At 37.0% G+C, this 23,164-nt stretch overlaps 1 protein-coding gene across 1 annotated transcript; it reads right to left on the bottom strand.

The window, feature by feature from the left end:
• Nucleotides 1-3,196: 3,196 nt before the first annotated feature.
• syt10 (synaptotagmin X) lies at nt 3,197-22,001 on the bottom strand. Its single transcript, XM_053508647.1, has 7 exons — nt 21,794-22,001; nt 19,929-20,364; nt 12,969-13,530; nt 7,566-7,686; nt 7,258-7,429; nt 6,922-7,051; nt 3,197-5,636 (listed from the first exon to the last, which is right to left on the bottom strand). Exons 1-7 carry the CDS (start codon nt 21,978-21,980, stop codon nt 5,565-5,567), a joined length of 1,680 nt encoding a protein of 559 aa, XP_053364622.1. The 5' UTR covers nt 21,981-22,001; the 3' UTR covers nt 3,197-5,564.
• Nucleotides 22,002-23,164: the final 1,163 nt, after the last annotated feature.

Raw genomic sequence — 23,164 nt, forward strand, 5'->3', positions numbered from 1 at the left:
TGTAGGTCTGAATCCTATCCTGAAAACATTGGACATGACGTGGGAATACTTCCTGCATGGATTACTAGTCAATTACAGGTTTCCATATACACTAATTATACACCTTTGGGTAATTTATCCTAGTCAACCTAAATTCAGTTTGGCACAGTTTTGGCAGTAGGAGGAAACTTGAGGACCTATGGAAACCACACGATCCTTAATATTTATTCCGTAAAATAACACACTTACAGGTAAATTTCCTGCGTTCTGAGTTTAGCCTGTTCTTATTGTTGATGTTTTTTTTCTTTTCTTGTTTTCTTTTTTTTTTTTGAAGATGACTTGCTGCATTTGTGTAAATTATCACAACCCACTAGTATCCTGTTGCCTGCCAGCTGTTAATTTTTGTATACATGAGCTCACAGATGCCTAAGAGCTATTGTTGCTTTTAATCTACATGAGAGAGACTGCATAGTGTCTGTAACTGTTAAAGTTACCCTGATATGCACATAATTAACTATGAAGAATGGTGCATAAATGAACCTTTATGGGACAATCACAGTTCACGTTCAGATGTTTGAGTAATATCAGATCTCTCTCACCACCACACACAAATTAGAGGCTTAGTGGTTAGCACTGTCGCCCTGCTTCTCTAGGGTCCGGGGGTTTGTGCCCTGTGATGGATTGGCCTTAAGCCTTTAGTCTCCTGGGATATGCTCCAGGCCCCCCACGACCCTGAATACAGGATAAATCAATAAAGATGATGAGTGTGTGAGTGTGTTATAACAATAATAATTAGCGATGAATTTACCATGCTATGTACATATATTTAATCTGAAAAATTGAACTACTGTACATGCCATATATGTAAAACAAATAGTTTTTATGTAAAATTACTATCTCACTTATTCTCACTCGTCGTCTATACTGCTTTATCCTGTATTCAGGGTCGCGGGGGACCTGGAGCCTATCCTAAGAGACTAATGGCATGAGGCGGGGTACACCCTAGACAGAGTGCCAATCCATTTCAGGGCACACACATACACGCACTCATTCACACACACTACGGGCAATTTGGGAAGACCAATTAACTGAATCTGCATGTCTTTGGAAAATCTAAAACTACACAGTAATTAATAAAGTTGCGAAAAAGAGTGCACTGCTTAGGTGAGTGTTGATGCTATAGAGCTGAGCCATTTCCAGTTATTTTGGCTGTAAACCAAAATTTTTAAAGGTTACGATGAACTGTTGTATATAGAAAAGTGAAATATATTGACTTTTTATTTCGCCTGCTATTTAATATTTTGTTAGATAATCAACAGGGCAATAGCGAGCAATTGTACAACGGGAAGATGTGGGCTGGTCCTGGGCATGAAAATCCATCCCACTCCGGCCATGTTGGTGTGTTTCCTCCAGGCTCTCTGGTTTTTCCAAAGTCGTACAGAGTAGTCTAACTGCTTTTTCCAATTGCCCATAGTACCCATAGTGTGTGTGCAGCAGACTGCCACTCCATGCAGAGTGTACCTATTTGGTGTATAACTGTAATCCACAGCACCTCTAATAAGTCATTTCTGGGACACCAGGCCATCAGAGCTGCAGATCATAGCCTTTTGACTGCTATGAATGAAGCTGTCAGTCCTATGTCTCAGCCTCAGAAGGTTATTTTGATATCCTCCTACAAAGACAACCTGATCAAGGCCATCCCATGGGCACAGTATCTTTTAAAGCCTTCCTTTGTAGTCTTTAACACAATTCTTTCAGTAGACCTTTTTCTTCATAAACTAACACGTCTTGAGGAAAATGCATGAATTTCAATGAATATCTGTGGTACCACCTTCTCTTTGGGGTGGCAAAAGCTCTAGAAACAGTACACACTACTAAATTAACAAGACTATGGCTTCAGGCAGAGTAAAAAAAGAAATAAATAAAATGGGCTTGGGGGAAAATGTCTGAAATTGTCTCCTACCGCTTGTATGATTACTCTGTCTGGAGTTAATTCGCCAGAGAATTATATTCTCCAGTAGCAGTTTACAATCGTTAGAAAACAAATTAGCTATTACAAGCATTTTGGAGCTTTTGGGCAATTAACCTGAGTAATGCAGGCTACATGGTTTTTATAAGCTAATGTACCATAAGTCAATAGGCATCTGTAGACAATGTAAGAAATATGCAACATCATCCACCATATGAGTTTATGTTGCTTCTTTTTTTTTTTTTTTATCTCCAGCCTGGGTGCAGACCAAGCGGATTTAATTTTTTTAAATTCATGGTTGACAATCAGGCAGGTAGTACGTACTGTATGTTTTAAACATTTTCCCTTCCACATCATGCAATACACCTGAATGTTGTTAAGCACCTGCTTTACAAAGTTGGTCAGGTTTTCTGGGTGGGGGGATTGCATTACTGGCTCTTTACTGGATCTACTGTCCATGACAATAGCAATATCCATTTGCAGACGTGTAAATTTGTCTAAAAAAATAGAGGATGCCTTTGCGTGTTTGGGAGGAAGCACTTGATAGCACCACCCACCCTGATTGATAGTTGTTATCAATGGGCTAGCTAATGGGTGGTAACTGGCTAGAAAATATTGGGTGTGTATTTTGGGGTTAACAAAAAAAAGGAAATAAAGACTTGGGTACAGTAATATATTTACTTGTAATATGAGGAGTGAGCACTGCACTTTATAGCTAAACCATTCAGCAATGAGTTTGTAACTGTTTTGAGAATATACAACACAAGATGCTACATCAGCAACTTTATCAGGGGAAGACATGGAGTGCACACTAATATCCATATAGTTATAGGCCACTTTTGTTAAAAAAGTGTCCACTTGCCTGTATCGCTGCATAATGACTTAATACTTCCATCAAGGAAAAGGCATGACTTGCAGTTTGACAAACAGCATTTATTTAGTTAAAGTACATAAGAAACAGATACGGTAAATTACAATATTCAGTATTAACTGAATAGTTACAAAAGTTCTCACAAAACTGTACATTTCATGACAACAGGTAGTGAACACTTCTTCATTACCAGAAACAAGTAAGACAAAAAGCACTGCATTGTAACAAGTAACTATTCAATGGTTTAAAGAATAGCACTTTTAGCATGTTTAACTTTTCACAATAGATTTAAATCATATAAAGTTAAATAAGATCATATAGGGTAAAGTTATAAGTATAAGTTTATATTTATATAAGATAAAATTATGTAACCTTATCATATAAATTATCACCAAACAATCCATATAAATGCACTTTTACATAATCAAGAAACTCAAGTATTTATGCTCAAGTATTTATGCACGTTGGCACTGAAACGGTGGATATGTGCAAATACAAAGACAACTCCAAAATTCAGGAATCCATATGTAAAGGTTCTAGTATCATCAAGGAGATAGAGAGACAGGTGTCAACATGCTACAAGAATCTATCACTTATGATTTACTGGGGCAAAAACATAGTCTTTCTGTGCAAAGTAAAGATAACAGTACACAGCCTTTAGATATTTGCCATGTTCATAGGATTACTTCTTCAAAGCACTTTCAGTAGCCAATTGCGCGAGATGATTTCAAAGTCTACACGTCATTAATTGACACTACTAATGTTACATTGCTATGGTAACATTATATCACTCGTAAAATGGGAACAGAAAATTATAATATAAATTCTGCATTACACCTTTGGTCCAAGGCTGTGCATATAAATTTAATTAATGAGACTAATTTGCATAATCACAAGGTGTTCTAGTTTTAATGATGCATCAGCTGTTTTTGAGCAACCCACTGGGAAAAACTAAATTTCTAAGCATCTGATTTTTTCCATATGCCTGTTTTGTTATTCAATTAAAAACAAGTTATAAAATAAAAATTATAATAAAAAAAAAAACTTAAGTCAATCTGAGCTACATTTTGCTATTAACTCCATATACCATAATTTATGGAGCTCAATTTACCTTTTTTAAATACATATGAATGTTTTTTTTACTACTTTATTTTAAATAAAATAATTCCCTGGGATGCACCACTTCATCGTATGTAAACATCTTAAAATGAGCTCATTATCAAGAATGTTGATTTTATTATTTCACTATTAAAATGGAACATATTTATTTTTTGTGTTTAAAAATACATTATTGCTGATACAAATTTGTGTATGAAACTTAACCGTTTGTCACTGCTGACAAAACTGTTTTTAATTCTACCACATTTTGATTTGATTAGTTAAAAATCATGTAATAACTAAGAACACACCTTAGTAATGGGCCTTTAAACACTTCTATGGATGCAAAAAGCATTCTCTGCATTATGCTTATGTGCATCAATGCATATTCATTGATATACAGGAGACTGAATGAAAAAGATTGTTAAAAAGGAATTTCTTTTTTTTTTTTGGTAAATAGAACTTTTTGATAATTTACTATGTTGTGCATTTGATGACTTACCAAAATAAATCCTTAAGCTACATTATCTGCTACTGTGAATTCCACATTTGCAAAATCTGTACTGCAATGAATACATCATGAGGTTGACAGATCACCATTCCTCCATGCTGCAAACTGTTTCCTAAAATGCTCGTTAATTTCCCTAAACTAAAGAAAGATCTCTCTTCTCACATTTTTTTGCAGGTTCTAATCGGACATATGGCTTGCTGGGTTCTCTGATTCTTGTCAGATTGTAGAAGCACCACTACCCTGAATTGCTTTCGTAAGCCTGAGGTCTTTCCCAAATTCAAGAAATTGCTGATCAAAATTAATTATTTATATATTTTTCTATATTTGTTGGATAAAATGGTCTGTGCATCTTCAAAATTTAAGACAAACTTCAGAATTGAAGAATGCAATGTTTCTAAAGCACTAAAATGACCAATTTTTTTGTTAATTATATGCTATACAGTATTTTGAAAACAAGCATTAATATCCAGTGTAATTTCAACATGTGATTACTAATTATACTAAATGGAAAGTTGAAAAACATAACTAAAATTATTATTCACTTTACAAGAGTAATAAATACTGTGTATATGTTACAATAAAGCCAGAGTATTAAACATTTGCATACATTTTTACCATATGTGTTGACATCTACATCAGTCGGGTGACTATTCAGGGCTCAACACTGCTGCTCACAACTTCCAATCACACACAGAATAAGGTTAGATTTAAAATGTGCATGGTACCACTATGGGTCATTTAAAAAAATAAATATTTAAAACATCAAATATTTTTATCAGTTTTTTATATTATGCAAAAGACAAAATTTTAAAAGCTTTTAAATGATATGTCACTAATGTACTATCATTATGTACTGTCAATCATCACATTCCATCTCTTAAGCAATCAACAAACTTGTTGCATTACCCATTGCTTTTAACCCGCATGCTTTCAGCACAAGTTCTGGAGGTAATAGAGTCACATTAGTTGTGTGTACATGGACTATTTGCACTGCATTTTATCGTTAGGGAAAATAAAGTCATTTTACAAGCTACAACAAAAGAGAGAAAAAAAAAAGAAGAGATAACTGGCAAACCAAAAACATGGCCACTAAGTAGAAACAATTTTGGACATTCGGGATCTCGTTGACGTCGAGGTTATGGAGTCTGTGGAGCTTTTGGGGACGGGCAAGAACCCTGGCTTTCAAAACTGGATCCTCTTCCTGGCCACTGTAGAAAATATGAAGATACCAGATCAGACTTTTCTGTAGGAAGATTATATTTAAAATCAACTCGAACGAAAATGATGGGAAGAGAAGAATAGTGAAAAAGAATGAAAGGGCTCATGAACCAAAGCACACCACATCATCTAACATGGTGCCAATGGAACCTGGTCACTGGTGGTTATTGATGAGGTGGATGCTGACTGAAGTAGCAAAATGAATTATTAAGTGTATAGACATATACTGGACAAAAGTGATGGGTAATGAGCCGACCATGAGACCAAATGAGTTGAGGTCAGCTAAATCAGTAATTTAACCTTAATTACTGAAGATAAAAATGAAATCAGAAAGACCTACAAACAAACAAAAAAACAGCAGCTAAAGGAGGCTAAAGTAAAGGCAAGACAATGCAACTCAAGGGAGGATAGAACCACAATTTAAGCCTGCTAAAACTTGCCATTTCAATCCTTGAACATGTCTGTGCCATCAGGGAGGAAAAGTCCATAGATGTGATAAACCTGGTCACTCAGTACATTCAGGTCACCAGTTGACTTTATTTCATTGCCACATTCCTAAGCCTAGACCTGAGCAACTGAAGCTCATACAACTGCCTCCAGAGGCTCAAACAGTGGGCATTATGCATGATGGGTGCATCGTTTCATGCGCTTTCCTTCTTACCCTGGTATTTAAAATACATCTAATCTTCTCCAGATCCGGTATATGTGAAAATGCACATTTCTGTTGTCATTTTATGGTTCACTAGTAACCTTCAAGGTTTTAATAATGTGTTGTACAGTTGTGTTGTAACCCAAGTCCCAACAAAATGACTTTTACTCACTCACTCATCTTTTATACCGCTTTATCCTGTATTCAGGGTTGCGGGGAAGGCTTAGGGGACCAGGCAGGGTACACCCTGGACAGGGTGCCAATTCATCACAAGGCACACACACATACACACACACTACGGGAAATTTGAGAACGCCAATTAGCCTAACCTGCATGTCTTTGGACTCTGGGGAGAAACCAGAGTACCGAGAGGAAACCCACCAAACACGGGGAGAACATGCAAACTCCATGCACACAGAGACGGGAATCGAGCCTGGCTGGGAATTAAAACCAGACCCTTGAGGTGCAAGGCGACAGTGCTAACCACTACACCACCATGCCGCCAAATTGACTTTTAATGACATATAATTAGATTTTTCTCCATTTTTGGTATGGTAGCCCTGTCAGACCCTGAAAAGATGGTACAGTACAAGTAAGTTGATGAAAAGATGCTATCCTCTCCCTACCTCACACAGGGCATGCCAGTGGGTGATGGGCTTGCGTGGGTAGGCCAACATCTCGTTCCAGTGGTCTCGACCCAGACCCTCAGCATCAGGGCCTGTCCGACACACCCCGATCACCTCATTGTGTCCAACTCTGGTGAGAAAAATAGCACTGCTGACTTACTATTGATACTTGATGCAGAGTATACAGCTTCACAGCTACACTCTATCAATAATTTTGATAAAGGTTGGCAATAAATCTGTCATAGATCACTTCCAATTATTCTCACTAGCTATGGCATTGCAACTTGTTGAAAACTGATACATGGTTGAAATGATTCATAAGAAGACACCACTTACCGGTCATAATCCATCACCATAATCGACAGGCTGACCTGCTCCACGTTCTCCGGAGGGATGTCAAAGATGATGGCCTCATTGTACACAGGGTTGAGTGTGCTCTTTTTAGTGGTGGTTTTCCGTTTCTTTAGCCTTCTACCATCACAGATCAGTGACACTTTAACATACGGGTCTGAGGAAGCAAATACTCGGGTCAGAATTCAAACTTTACACAACATTTTAGCAGACAACATCTAGGTTTTGTTCACCCTAACTTGTATGTATGTAAAAATGTTATTTATTCCAGGTGTGCATAAATCTGCACTCACCAGAGGAGCCAGTGATGTCCATGGCTTTCAAATTTCGGCACTTGATGACGGTCAGAGTCATGCGGCCAGCCGTGGGAAGGTAGCAGAGGGAGTACATAATTTCCCCTAAATCCACACTCTCCTACAGAAAAGCATACACATTACACATTACTGAGGTTCACAATAGGCTTTATAGTTCATAAACACACAACTAAATTAAAAAAAAAAGCTAATTTCTAAACATTTACTTTGCATATTATCACATATTAAATATACAATGAATATAAACCACTGATTGACACTTCAAATAATTGCATTTATTTAATCAATAAAGACAGACTAACGAAAAATAATAATCATTTAGAGAGTCTATTTAGGTCCTCTTTTGAGAAAATTGCTATTTCTAAAGTACTTACTAGAGTATATTTCTTGTATCTGTATTACAAAAAATCACATCTTGATTCTTTAATAAATGTACTGTATATTTACTTTAAATTATTTTAAACTTAAGCACTGCCGTGATAGATCATTACCTACACATGATTAAAATTATGCTCAAACATTTTGTTAACATTGTGTCATTAGGTCACGTTCCATTAATGAGAACATTAAATGCTGGTGTATGTTTAATAAGCAATAAAACCATAGTAAGTACGTAACATTTTCCTTGAACCATTTTGATAGCATATTTAAGGTTTACTTAATTAGTTTTTAATTATCTCAACGAAAGAATAGGGAATTAAGAAAACATTACCATGTTCAGCCTGAATACTTATCCACTCTGATAGTAAAAATATAATGACTTGAAACACTTGAGCTACTGTATCAGTCTATTTTCTTTTTGTGTTTGTTGCACTAATTTAAATGACAGAATTAACTGAAACTGCGCCATTATTGATTGTGTTGTATGAATAATCAATGTGTTTACTCATAATCCAACAGTAATACAGAAACAGTGGTCACTGCTTGCTGATTGTATGTACTGTACTCTCTGAATCTCTGACTCATCCTCATGGAAAGTCTTTCCTGTTTGGGTTATTTCCAGTACCCATGTGGTACATGTTTAATACTCAAATCAATACTGAAGTTTTTAAATGTTTGATCGATTTTTTTTGGAAATATTTTGAATGCTGTGCTGCCACTGTTTCAGATGGATGGTTTTAAATGATCTACTGTAGAAACACTAAAAATGCTGAAACTACGCAGTTGTCCTGCTCCAACATGACATTTTGTAAATGGTCATTGACTACAGCGCTCTACATAATCCTTGCCAAGATTGTCAAACTGTCCTTGTTACAGGTAAGGGTATTACAGAATGACAGGAGTGGCGCAAAATGTCCTTGCATGTAATTGTTTACATGGTCCAATAGGTTCTTAGAAACTACAGTCCACTGTGTTCCACTTGTACACTGAGTATTACTTGACCTGAATGCTCCATTAAACCATACTATTATTAGAATTGCAGCAGCATTACGGTTATTAAACTTGCAGTCAGTCTGAATTATTATTTGAAATTATGTTTTTAAATCTTTTTTGTGCTATTTATCAGAAATCTTTTTTATTTTAAATGCCTATATAATAATTCATGTTTCACATCTGCTCATGATGATCACTTATCTTCATAATCAATGTTTATTATAACAAGGAGTAACTCTTGACTTCTTCAATTCTTTACCCTAATTAACTATGGGCCTGCTAATTGCTGCTGTAATCCAAGGTTTATCCCACGATCCATTCACTTACACTTGAAAGGACATCCTTTCAATGCAATTAGCATCGTTGGCCTTTCTAGTATAGTATTCTAGATAAATAATGATTTATTATTCCATTATCTGGTGTCAAATAGAAGAGCATGGGTTGTTTTTGAATCTGATTTCTTAAGATTTCATCATGTTAGGTTTTTATTAGTGTCTCCTTACTTTTTCCCTAGACCTTCCTTAAATGTCCCAGGCTTCTCTTTAAAAGGTTCTTTTGTTCTTTGATGTACTGTCTGAGATACATGTTTGTTCAGGGCATTTGGCTCCACACTTAAAATACCTTACACACATTTTTTTATATATACTACACTCAGTCAGCATCATGTGCTTGCGTACACAGCATGTGTACTGTATATCTCCCCCAGTCGGCTATTGTGTGACAAATCAAATGCTTCTTCCCCTCATTTTTAGGAGTTATACTTTTTGTCTGAAGGAAATGTTTTTTCTTGCCAGAAATAATCCTAGCTTGTTCATTATGGGTATAAAATCTGACTTTGTGGCAGTGTCTATTGTTAAAAGCATTATACAAATAAAACTGACTTTACTGAAGGACTATTACTGTAAGCCGTTACCCCTTTTATGTAATGTTAGCCATCATTCTACTGTCTGATGCGTGTGCAGCGACATGCGGTACCCGAATTAAACCAATGGCGTCAACCAGGGATGAAATGAAGGGTTAGAATGTGATGTGGAAGTGTGACTGCTCAAGGGTGCAATCAATGGCAGGGTCTATTCTGGGGGATCCAAGTAACCAGAATGTCTCCACAAGCTCTGAGAGCATTAGCATTGTCTCTGGAGCATCACAAAAGCTTTCTTTTTTTACAAAACTGGATACTGACTTATATTACAGTAAAGATGATAGTTGATGTATTACAATGTTCAGATCTTGCATGAGCTATACCTTATAATAGACAATAAAAAAGATCCAAATTGCAATCTTACACTTGAGTTTTTGCTTGTACTGATGCAATATGTAACCATAATGAAAAATACAATATAAAGTCTACAATATAAGATTGAGCTGTCCTAGAGACCTTCACCACCACATCACAGCCTGGAAAGACTTTATCATTCTTTTAAATTATTTGGGATATTAATGCTTTTTATGACTAGAGTTTAAAAAAAAAAACTGGCAAAAAATGTAATAGAGAAATTCACAGAAATAACACATCAACCCATCAAAACATGACAATAATTCACAGCAATGTCAAGAAAATTATACACAGACTGACATACTGGAAGGCATTTAAGCAACACTGAGGAGATGAAATGAAATGTGCGGACACAACAATCAGCATTTATCAATCCTGCGGCGACTGATGTGTCAAACTTTCCAGAGTGGAGATTATGGCTCAGTGTGTGTGTGTGTGTGTGTGTGTGTGTGAGTCACCACAGAGAGTCAGATCTTTCAGCAGGAAAGCAAAAAAAAGCCAAAAAAAAAAAGGAAGCAAGATGATTTGATACACACACACACACACACACACACACATGATATATATATATATATATATATATATATATATATATATATATATATATATATATATATATATATCAATATTTTTTTGATTTTTTGCTGAAAGATGTGACACACACTGAGCCATAATCTCCACTATATCTATATCTATCTATCTATGTCTTTATTAACTCCTAAGGAAATTAATCTGACACAGATGTAACAGTGTTTTTTGTATGCAACAGACGCTGCTTTGTCTCGGAGCTGTTTTCCATTGTACAGGACTTTGAACTCCATTTTTTTACCATCATTCCATTTTATATCATCATGCTCCCGGACTGATTCATTGAGTCTGTTGAGGCCGACTCATTTCTCCCACACCCTCACACGCGCCCACACACATACATACAATATACCAGACTCTTACACACTGAAAATATTGTATAACAATGTAAATATCGGTATCTGGTCCATTGCAGTGTCTATTCTTGTACAATACATGTGAGCTACTTCCATGATTAAACCTGAAGTGAAACCACGGTCTGTTCATATCTGAAGAAATTCGTTACTTGAATGTTTGTAGGTTGGGGTCTACCTGTACTGTATATCCCTTTATATCCACTTGAGCTTTGCAGCAGCGTGAATGGACACACTCAAGACATTTGTTTCCCATAGCATTAATTGTGACAGGATCCTGTCACCCTTATATTAGTTGCATTTGTGTTGATATTTTATGAATATTTTATAATGTGCATTTTTTTTCTAGTTCAGTTTATTTTATTATTCTATAACATGCGTCTTCTTTTTGATTTCAGTACCAGACTGTAAACAAGCACACTGTTGTTGACAGACAGGGGTATAAAGATCTTTTTGAGATCACTTGCATTCAAAAGCCTATTCAGGAAAACAAAAGAATAAGCTATTCACTGGCTAATGCCTTTGTTGACAAGCATATTCCCTCTTATTTGTATAGAAGTAAGGATACAAGTAAAGGATGCAGGTTTTATTTCTGAAAGTCTCAGGGTAGTGTAATGTATGGATCAAGAAGATGATTCTGCAATATCAGGCCAATCCTGAATGCTATTTTGTATTTACTTGGGGAAAAAAAGACACCTCATACTTTTAAACTTTGACAGCTACATTTTATTACTAATTACTAATGTTTTTAAATTCTATTTATACATCACATTACCCAGTGTCTACTGACTATATGTAAAATATACAATGTGCATTTACATCTACAAATCTGTTCTTGTGTTAATATCTCCATTGCTGCTGGATATCAGGAACTAATAATGTAGATCTATCCATCTATCCATCCATTTATCTATATTTTAACGAATCGATCGTTGTGGACCATACATAAATTTCCTTACAGAAATCTTAACCTCATCAATTATTAGATACTTTTTAAATCTATTTATTATAAGCCTTATTCCTTAATGATTACTTTAGAAAATATTATTTTTGTATTATATTATTATTGTAAATCCCTGAACTGAAGTACATCTGGTACTATTGTCAGTGCTGAAAATAAATCAACACTTTCTGACCAATCAGATTTGAGATTTCAGCAAAGCTGTGGCCAAATTCTGGAAAAGGAGTCACTCCAAGATGAGAACACTTCACAGCATGGAAGACTTCAGTGTGAAAAAAAGAACTACATTTGTCAAGGAAACTTGTCTGTGACTCTGCATGACTGAAGTTGTTATATAAACTGAGAGATCTGCTGAAACGTCATTTTGAGTGGGATGAAGAAGCCAAACAGACAATAGAACAAATCCAAAGGCTGACATGGAAGGAAAACAAGTCATGGCTGCCTTCTACTTTTCTTGAAGCATGTCTCGAGTGCTGTGGGATGCTAGGACATGGCCAATTCAAAAATCAGCAGCGTTAGTCATGTATGATGTCTGTAGTTTCCCAGGGCATAGCAGGGAGCTAATTTCATCTCTCTTTGGATTAAGTGTGTGGGTGTCCGGAAAGGTGAGTCAGTTTTGAGCTGAGCCCTCTTTCTCACCTGGCTTTGCATAACAGACCAATTCACTTAAATGAAATACCCTGTTCTCCTCTTCCTGCTGTACATTGGTGCATGTGAAATGACCGTAGCTTTCCAGGAAATTGAATGATCTGAATCATGGATTAAATTCATCATTCTTTAGTCTTAATTTAAAAATACAATCAGGATTGATTTTGGTTTAAACTTATACTCACTGTGGTGGATGCGAGAATGTCCTTCCAGACCACAGCCTCACGTGACAGGTCTGAGAGCTCAAACAAGTTGTCCACAACTACCTCGCCAATCATGTCATGACTTGTGAAACGGTCAAAATCGTAGACGCTGAAGTGCAACTTGCGGTTACACAGCTGATCGTACTCCACCGGGAAACAGAACACCTCGTCAAAGGTGGGGTTCAGTGTCTTTCGATGAACCCGTGTCTGGAACTTCTTTTTACGCTCAGGGAGCAAGTAGATCTTTACGTAGGGGTCAGAGGTACCGGTGAAGTCTTTGGCCGGCAGGTCCAGGGCTTTAAGGATACGCACAACTAAAGCCTGCTCCTCGTAGTTGTATTTCAGTGCAAAGCTAAGCTTGCCACATGTCTCCACCGGCTCCTTGTTCCCTTCCTCTGAGTCCACCGACTTCTGCTTGTAGAGTTCTGGCTTTATGCGCCCAATGCTTACTGCTGAGGACTGTCTCACTGGTAGAGTGTCCATGGGGAAGTCCACACTGGTGACATTCATCTGCCGTCGGAGATGGCGACGGAAGGAATTGTGTCTAGCGAAAAAGGAGATGTATTATTGCAGAGAAAATAAAGAACTCACATGTCAAAGCAAATGAAAGCTGAAACATTTTCAGAACTAGACCATTTAGATTATGGCAAACTCTCCATTAGGGGTTCTGAAATTTTTCCTGCAGTGGGTGGTGGTTATTTTCCTCTGCATTTTAAATACCAATTTCATGCACAATTATTTAATTCCCAGCCCCCCCAAAAATTGCCACTTTAATTCAATAATAGGAGAAAATTTAAGAGCCTTAAATTGGGTAATTACTGCAGTGATTAATATGTTTGAGCTGGCAACAATTCCTTTAACCCCAACTGATGCAGTAAGTAGCTTTTAACTTCTTAAACAACAATGTCAGAAGACAACCCCATGGTTGTGGAAAAAGAATGATGGTCAGATTATTGCCCAGCATAAAGCATTAAACAACTAAAGCAAAGAAAACAACTTATGCTATTGTTTAAATGAGATTGTTAATAAAAACTGGGTTAAGAACTGTCCAATGCATTATAGAAACCTGCTAGGATAAAGCTGAAACATCAACTTCACAAAAGAAATGTGATTGAAAAAAACGTATGACCGATAATAACCATGATCAGAGAGCACTTTAATGTTTGGTGAAGTTGCATTATAAAAACTCAACACTAGAAATAACAGTTCTGTTTAATAAAAAAAAGTAAGGACGTTTCCACACACACACACACACACACACACACACACACACACACACACACACACATATGCACAGAGAAGTTTGACTAAACAGCTGTGTGGTCATTAGAAAACAACTTGTTAGCAAGGATGATGTGGTGAAAAAAAAAACTCAGATATTCTAGGGAGCATGAAGATTGGATTTTGGAGCAATGGAAACATCTATGAGCACTTTAGGGTACAAATGGATGCCTATGAAGTGATGCTCCCATTGTGCATGAGGCCCACTGTAGTATAATCCCCTTTGGTGTTATAATCTGGGCAAAAAAAAGGCAGCTGACTTTTTTTTCTTCACTGAAGGCATATTCCAGGACAACAATGAGGAATCATTTTAACACTTGAACTGTCCACCACACGTCATGTCCTTAACTTGAATGATACAGTAGTCTTTGGGATGTATCAGAGATTTTATGAAGTGGTTCGTCTCCCCTATCATGAAAGCAAGATCTATGCCATAGACTAATGCAACCCTAGATAAAATTAACGTTGTGACATTGCTTAAGGTTGCTGAAACACTGTGATGTTGAATGTAGTTTACTACATACTGTAATCAAAGCTGAAAAATGTCCAAAGAAATATGAGTGTGCAACATTTTTTGGCAGGATGTGTAGAAACAAACATGCACAGGCAGAGTGGGAGAAAAGAAAAGAAAAACGAAAGAAAAGCTGTGCTAGTAAACAACAAATAATCAATCAACTTTTTTATTTATAAATTGGTTGCTGCTGATTGTGATGATAGGAAGAGCACGAATGAAAAGCAGTGCTCAATTACATGGCTCAGAAAGCAAACTAAGGCCTACTAGCTTGTTTATCATTTGTAGAATTCCACTGCTTTTGTCTTTTTATCGATCATAAAATGCACAAACCTACTGCCTGGTGAGGGATGACTAGCTAAAGGTTATGAATTAGTGCCTGAAGTGATGGTCTTTTTGTACTGCAGTGAAAACCGAATATTATCTGCCTAGTTTATATTTCTAAGTGTTGAAACTTTGACATAGTGGCACATATACTGCAGAGAGCGAGAGCATATTGTGCTGATATATAACACTTAAGTGTCTGCTTTACAATGTTTCAATGTTTAGTCTTCTAGCATTTTTCAATGAAAGAGCTAGGGTACAGAAATGATTACCACACAATTCAGTCAATGCTTAATTGTATATGCACTGCTGTACAAAAGTCTTGAGCCACGCCTTATTTCCTCAAATTACTGTAGGTTAAATAAAATGATGCAGAATAAATGAACAAATTAGGAACAGATGTTTTACTATGACAGGCTGCAAAGTGTCTAAAAATAATATTTAAAAATTTGTCGTTTATGTACGTTGTTTAAACTCATTTCCCCTCTCTTCTGTTTGGACCACTTAGCATTCGGCATCACCAAATCACCAGCCTGATCATCTCAAAACTTGCCAAAAAAGAGCCAAAAAGATAACTATTTCTTGTAAAAAAATTTTAATAATAATAATAAAAAATACAAGAAAGTTAAGTTTATTGAAATCGAAATATGAAGAAATGAGGGGTGGCTTCAGAGATTTTGCACTATACTATATTTAAGTGTACATAAATGGCCTTCATCTTTTAACATAACGATCATTTGATTGCTTCTGTAAAACCATTTGATACCTACATTAATACAGATGAATCAAATAGAGATGTACTACAGGCTCCAGCAGGGGGAAAACTATGCAATAGTGTCACCATCAGGTCGTAAAAATTGATAAGGCATTTTTGCATTTTCTTTTGGACAAAAGATGTATAAGGCCATGGGAACAAATTCTGGGGCTATTGTTTTGGTCCCATCCACTCCCTTCTCATTTATCTAAATAATTTCACAAAATGCCAGATACTTGCTTCATCTCAATCTTAGCTTTTGTTGCAAGAAGAGGTTGCAGATTTGACAACCACTCAGATTTTTAAGTGTTTAACTGGTAAACTATCAAACAATCCCATTTCAATAATGGATCTTCCGGCCATTTCCTCACAGCTTTTTACTTCGTCCTTGTGTCGCCTAGCAACTGGTACATTACAAAATAGAAATTTTTCATCTAACTATTTATCATCTAACTTTTGCACTCAGTTGCAGCTGCATGTGATTGCGTCCCACAATAGATATGCCTGAAAGTGCTTAAAAGTTCCATGTACACTTAGTCAGTTACCATATATACTGTATATGCGCTTTTACTACTCATCTGTAAAAATAATAATAATAATAATAATTTTAATATTAGCAAATGAGTAAGTTTACAAAATATATAACTCTAAGGATTAATTTAAGTATTTGAATAGTTGATGTTTCCTCCAATTAGTCATTTGAGTAGAAACGTGAGAGTCTATAATCTACAAACAATCCATGTGAATTCAGGAGGTAATTTGAAAAAGTGTGACATAATCCATTATAGGGGTTTTCAGCTCTGTCCAATAACACTCACATAACCAGAGGGGAATAAAAATATCCCCTCCATGCCATCTGACGCATGACTCTTCCTAATAAGAAATCCAATATGTCATATTTTTTTCATTCTCTTTTGTTTTTTTTTCTGGTTTCTTCAAATCTCATGTGCACGGTCTTCTGTTAGAGGCATAAAAACAAGATGATTCCAGCCAGTTTAACTGTTCCATAAGGGATAATGCTAATATAATTTGTCTAGGTTTACTATTTTATATCTTTCCTCAAGATGAATAAAAGAAAATCGTTACATTAACCCTCTCAGCTCTTTATTCAGCTCTCCTTGGCTGGTGATTAGCTGCCCAACATGCCCAGACCCAGCTGAGCCTGACTCAAGAATAATGTGTTCAGGGTAGCGACCAGATGGCCAGAAAGTGGCAATTTCTAAGCCATTATCTTCTCAAAGACTGAACTCATATTATAAACTTAGCTTTCATGTTACAAATTAACCTTTTAACTTAACATTTTCATTCTAAGTGGTGCTCTAAAGTATTTATGCAAACCACTGTTTGTTTCTCTGTCATTTGTTTTCTCTAAAATGCAGTTAGAGGAGATTGTAGTAGATCTCTGTTGTTGCATGGAGGAGAAAAAGCTACCACAGAGGACAAAAGCTACACACTTCACACATTAAGCAGCTTGCTTAATTTTTTTTTTTTTTTTTCAGGCTGTCAAGCACACAGCCCTCTTGGCATGTGTGTACTTTAACATAGCTGCTCCACTGTGCCATGTGACTATGCAGACGTGCCTACAGGGGCAAACTGGGGAAAAACAGCTCAGTGTCCTATATGCTATAGGGTGATTATAACTAGCAAGAATTTGTACAGAATTAATTATTGTAGCTTATTGTCCTTCACGTGGAAAAATAACAACTGACGGTATACAATAACAGTATGCGACACAGTGTTTAATGTTTAATAAGGTGTGACCACAAATGAATACATTAAAGCCTACAGTCGAGTTGCTGTAGGTTGTGAAACATTATACCTACTGTAACCCATGTTCTCTACTTAATTATTTATGTGGCTATGTCAGTGACTCCGGTATGCTTTTATTCATCATTTTAATAAAAGCTACATAAAGTTTAATTGTTAGTCATCTCAGTGCTTATGCTCCTGTGATGAGAATAGTCTAATTCAGTTAATATTTCTGTACTTCCAATATTTGAAAATGCACCAGTTGCTACTGTATGTATTAGCAACTATATTGGCCTCGGTATTATAGTATAACCTCAATGTTACAAGTCACAGTCACATCTTTTTAAATAATAACCACCTCAGCAGCTCTAAATGAATGTGACTGGATAAAATATTACAATAGCAGAAATAAAACAAACAACAGGTCACACAGTAAAAAGTAATGTAGGCGACACGACATTATTAAACAGACAGTGTCTAAATGAATGAACCAGGAGACAAAAGATCCCTGTCCCATTTTTTACAACTGACCTTTAAGCTCCCTCATTTGCCCTTTCTCGGTATCCTATCAACATGTAATTTGGGCGATACATAGTTTATTAGGCTGCATCAGGGTTTTAATGGCAGCTCTGTGGGAACTCAATAATGGCCACCATCAGTAAAGGAGTGCAGCTGTTCGCTACATCCCCAGCAGCACAAGCTCTTACAGTATGTCGGTTCTATTGCATGGCAATACTAATTACAACCCCTTTCACTTTAAATGTAGTGTCAAGAACCAAACAAAGAGGAGAACAGCTGATTGTTTAATTGCCGTTGTCATGGCAGCATGACTCGGGTGCTCAGGCTGGAAGGCTGTAGTGATTACAGGGCTAGTGAAGGAAGGTAGGGGCCTCGTTGCAGCCCTGTCAGTTGTGGAGTGAGAATAGCAAATGCAGCCTTCACAAGCTTTTAAATTTGATATAAACATTATTAATTAGTTCTAATGCTAAAAACTATTCTCTGTGCACTGATTTCTTTCTTAATTGCAATAACCTTAATAACTAATGAGGCAGCAAAGACTGAAAGTCTGCTGTTCTTTTTAAATGGAGTTTTTTATTTGACATTTGCAAATACAAAATTACTCAGATCAATGCTTTATTCATTTTGTTATATAAATCTGGGATAAATTTGGTTAATGGATAAACTGCTTACATTTTTATACACAGTATTACAATTCTGCATTTTAAGCACCAAATGTGTGCACATTTTTCACACTTTTTGGACTCTACTGTGCTTGACTCCTTTTATTCTTTACCACACATAGTGGTAATATAGAGTATAATGAACTCTGTATTTCAATCTGTATTTAATTTACCGATTTAAAAAAGTCCACTTTATAATATGGTTAATATTTGATTATGTAAATGTGGTCAGCTTATAATGATGCTGTGGGTTACTGTACTAGATTTAATGAATGAAGTAATGTTTATCCTTACCCATCCTGCACTGGACAATACTGTTCTTGCAAGAACTGTTCCAGAACAGCTGACCTTAATGTCTTAAAATAACAACTGACTGTCGGTGTTGTTGATGATCTTGTTACTTAATTAACTAAAGCCATATCTGTTATTTCATAGTTTTTAAAAGAAAAATCCAGTATTGTTCTAGAATTGTTGTGTTAAACCGTTTGACTGTGACCAGTATGTATATGCACAGGTGTTCAAAAAAGATAGAGGGAATGCCACAGAGATAGAACTTATCTTCTTTATACTGTATAAATAATTCATGCCTGCTTTTTTCTTCAGTAAGGGCACTATCATCCTCAGGTAAATTAGATTTGTCACCTACAGTACTATTTGCCCACCCTCTGCCATGATGTTGGACAGTATAATTTTTTTTTTTTTAATCACATAGACCTGACAGGAAACCCCACAGTAACCCAAACTCAAGATTTTATTAATGACCCTGAACTGGGAAGTGGTACAGCATCCTATGCCACAATCGTCGTAATAATAATAATAATAATAATAATAATAATAAACCTTTCATGACCATTTTAGAGTTTCATGAAAATTAAATGCATTATTACAGACCTGCTGTGTCCATCAGCCATTAAATAAAGAGGGGCAAAAGTGCTACTTAAGGTGGGAGGAGCTGAGAGAAACTGGTCAGAGATTTAAATGGTTGGAAGAATTAAGACAATTAAGACAAAAGTCCTGAAATAAAAAAAAATCTCATATGAGTTTACCTTATTTAGCGAAGTAGTTTCAAGATGTCTATTAGACCTGCAAAGTTATATAGAATAAATAAAACCTCATGAAAGAGGCTGGAAGGAGCTGAATACCTGGAGAAGGAGGTGGGTTCAGTACTCTGCTTCTGAATCTTGGCCTTCTTACTGAGACGATCGCGAATTGTCTGTTGCACCTCAGCTGGGATGTCTGGAGATGTCTGACTGATCTTCATGGCTGCTTCTAGTGACCTCACTGAACTATGACCGTTTACCTTCACCTCAGGCACCTTTCTTCTCTGCTCCTCCTCCTCCACTTTCTTCTCCTGCTTCTCAACCTGTGAGACCTGCCGCTCCGGAAGAGATGGTCGGACATGATGTGCAGGTGCTGGTGCCTCGGGCAACACCCCTTGGGAAACTGTCTCGCTGTGTGAGGAGAGCGCCTTGCTTCTCCAGATGGGCCAGCACAGCTTCCAAAACACAAAGAGAGAGACTACCAACAAGGCGAGTCCACAGAAACCCACGAGCACAGCTAGGAGACTTACAGAGATGTCTACAGGCAATGAGACATGGTTTAGAGGAGGAAAGTTTAGAGAGTAGAGTGAGAGATTGGAAGTAAATAGAGGAGAGGTTAAGAAATAAGCAAAGAAGTAAGAGATGATGGGGCAAAGTGATGGATTAAAAGGACAGACGAGACAAACAGAAACGGCCAACAGCAATGGACGTGTAGGACACACAAGAAAGAGAGTAATAAAGAGGAAAAAAGAAGGAAATGCATAAGAAAGGGAAGAAGACTTAAAGTCCTGCATTTTAAAGAAAGGAAAAATTATATGCAATCAAACTTTTAACAGAAAAAGCCACGGTTGTCATTCATGTTTAACAAGTTTGACATGGGTTTTTATTAGAGAGTTCCTAAGCCATATCTGCATGTCCTTCTCCTAGTTTTAAAGGTCTACAACCAATAAAGAAAGAACACATTCTTAAAATCAACATTATACACTCGAAACAAACAAGTAAAACATTTATTTTATACAAACTACAGGAGGGAGTTGTGTACATGTGGGAATGTGTGCTCATGTCTCTTTGCATATATGTGTGTGTGTGTGTGTCTGAGAGAGAGTGTGTGTATGTGTGTGTGAGTGGGGTCCTGCGTTGTATCTAGAGGTAATGCAATGTGAAATACACGTTTCTAAGACACAGGTGTCACCATAGCAGCAGACTGGTCTTCATGGTCCTGGTACTCAAAGGAATAATTCATGCTTCAAAAAACATTTGCCTTTTTTGTCAGGAACATGTCTTTCAACATTTAGAATCCTGCAAATATATACATTTTGTTTGAATTAGCACATGTGCATGCATGTCACCTGTAACTGCACAAACATATATGATTATATAATGAATGAAATTAATGTAAAGAATCAATGTGTTTGAAAATATGCTTTGTTTCTTCGTTTTATTAAAGGTTGGCTGCTAATTAAAAATAAGGTAAATATGTTAAACTTGCACATATGGCATAGAATGCCACGAAAGTTTATTTTGTGTCAAATAAGCAGTGTATTGGGTATAGTATATTTCCACAGTGCTGACACATAGTACAAAATCTATGCAATATTTTTCATGCAAGGTCGCTCCTCGTTTTTTTTTTTTGTTTTTTTTTAATCTGTCCTAACAATCAGCATTCAAACAAACCGAATAGATTGCATGAACAACTTTGGATTTCCTCAAAATAATGCGTCAGGCGTCTCCGGAAAGGAGATGCGGCTACCTGTTGCGCACCAGCTGCAGGTCTGGTAAGGACATTGCAATACATTTCAGGGAAATAAAAATTATGATAAAAAAATAAGTGTTTGAAAGCATCTCTTTAGTATTCCTGTAGTATTTTGGAAACTTAATATGACGAGAGGAACTTTTCGACGCAATTAAATTATAACGACAAGTCAGAAAAGGTCGACTTTAGTCACATTTACCTGAACTCCTTTTACCTGGTATGTTGCTCTCGGTCGGAAAGATGTCGGCGCATTTCTCCCGGTCGACGTGGCCGGCGAGGCACAGCTCGGTGATGATCTGAAGCGCCCGCTGGCACAGGCTCACCCCGTCCTCCGTGCGCGCGCTCATGTCTTTCCTGTTAATCCATTGTACGTTGGAGGAGCCGCGCGCGCGAGGGTTCATTGGGACGCCGCGTGCGCTGCTGACCGCGAGGAAGAAGGGAAGCGCGCGAGCGTCCACGTGCGTTTCATTCATTGGCACCCGCAGCTCGCGGCGCTCGTGGACGCTTTGGAGAGAGCGGACGCGCTGCAGCCTGCATCGTCACGAGCCAATAGGAAAAGAGGGCACAGAGTGTTCTTACACGCCACGCTGTCTGCTGAACACAGACAAGCCATCCAAGTCATATTTACATAAATAGTTACACTACGTAAATATGCATACGTAAAAAAAAAAAATTAACATCTGTTGCATTAAAATAATAAAGTCATATCAATTAAAAGTTTGAATCTTCTTTTCACAAATTGATCCAAAAGCTGGCATAACTACAATACTGTATATGCATTTTCCTACGCATGTGCTTCATGATTTAAGAAACAGTAAGCATTATATTCTCAGTAATATGAAAGTAAAATGACTGTCATAAATGATTCCTCAGACCAGTTCCATGGCTTGCATGGTCCATCGTTCATTCTTTACCATTTGTAATTAATCACACATGTAAACTTGTAACTGGTTTTATATACACTAATCTACCATTAAACACTTCACATTGAAACATTAACAATTGTGATGATGTAATTGTTAATGAAACATTTACATTTAGGCATTTGGCAGACGCTCTTATCCAGAGCGACTTACATTTTTATCTCATTACACATCTGAGCAGTTGAGGGTTAAGGGCCTTGCTCAAGGGCCCAACAGTGGCGACTTAGTGGTTGTGGGGTTTGAACCTGGGATCTTCCGAACCGTAGTCCAATGCCTTAACCACTGAGCTACCCCTGGCCCCATGTGATGGATAAAAATCCTTGGTCTAATGGTGAGAGAGAGAGTCATGGGGGTCAAAGGCTCATTAACGCAGACGGAAAGTAGCAGCTAGCATGCTTGGGCCAGTCCCACAGAAAAGCTACTGTGGCACAATTTTCTGAAAAAGTTACTTCCGTCTATGATAAGAAGGTGTCAGAACTCATAGTGCATCACGGCTTGCTGTGTGGATGCGTAGCCAGAGGCTGGTGATGGTGCCCATGCTGACCCCTGTCCACTGCTGAAAGTGTCTACAATCGGCACATGAACATCAGACCCAGACAATGCATTAGTGGACAAAGGTGGCTTGATTTGATGCATCACATTTTCTTTTGCATCATGTGGTT

The sequence above is a fragment of the Clarias gariepinus genome, chromosome 12 (genome assembly GCF_024256425.1).
Source record: "Clarias gariepinus isolate MV-2021 ecotype Netherlands chromosome 12, CGAR_prim_01v2, whole genome shotgun sequence".
In the NCBI taxonomy this organism is placed as follows: domain Eukaryota; kingdom Metazoa; phylum Chordata; class Actinopteri; order Siluriformes; family Clariidae; genus Clarias; species Clarias gariepinus.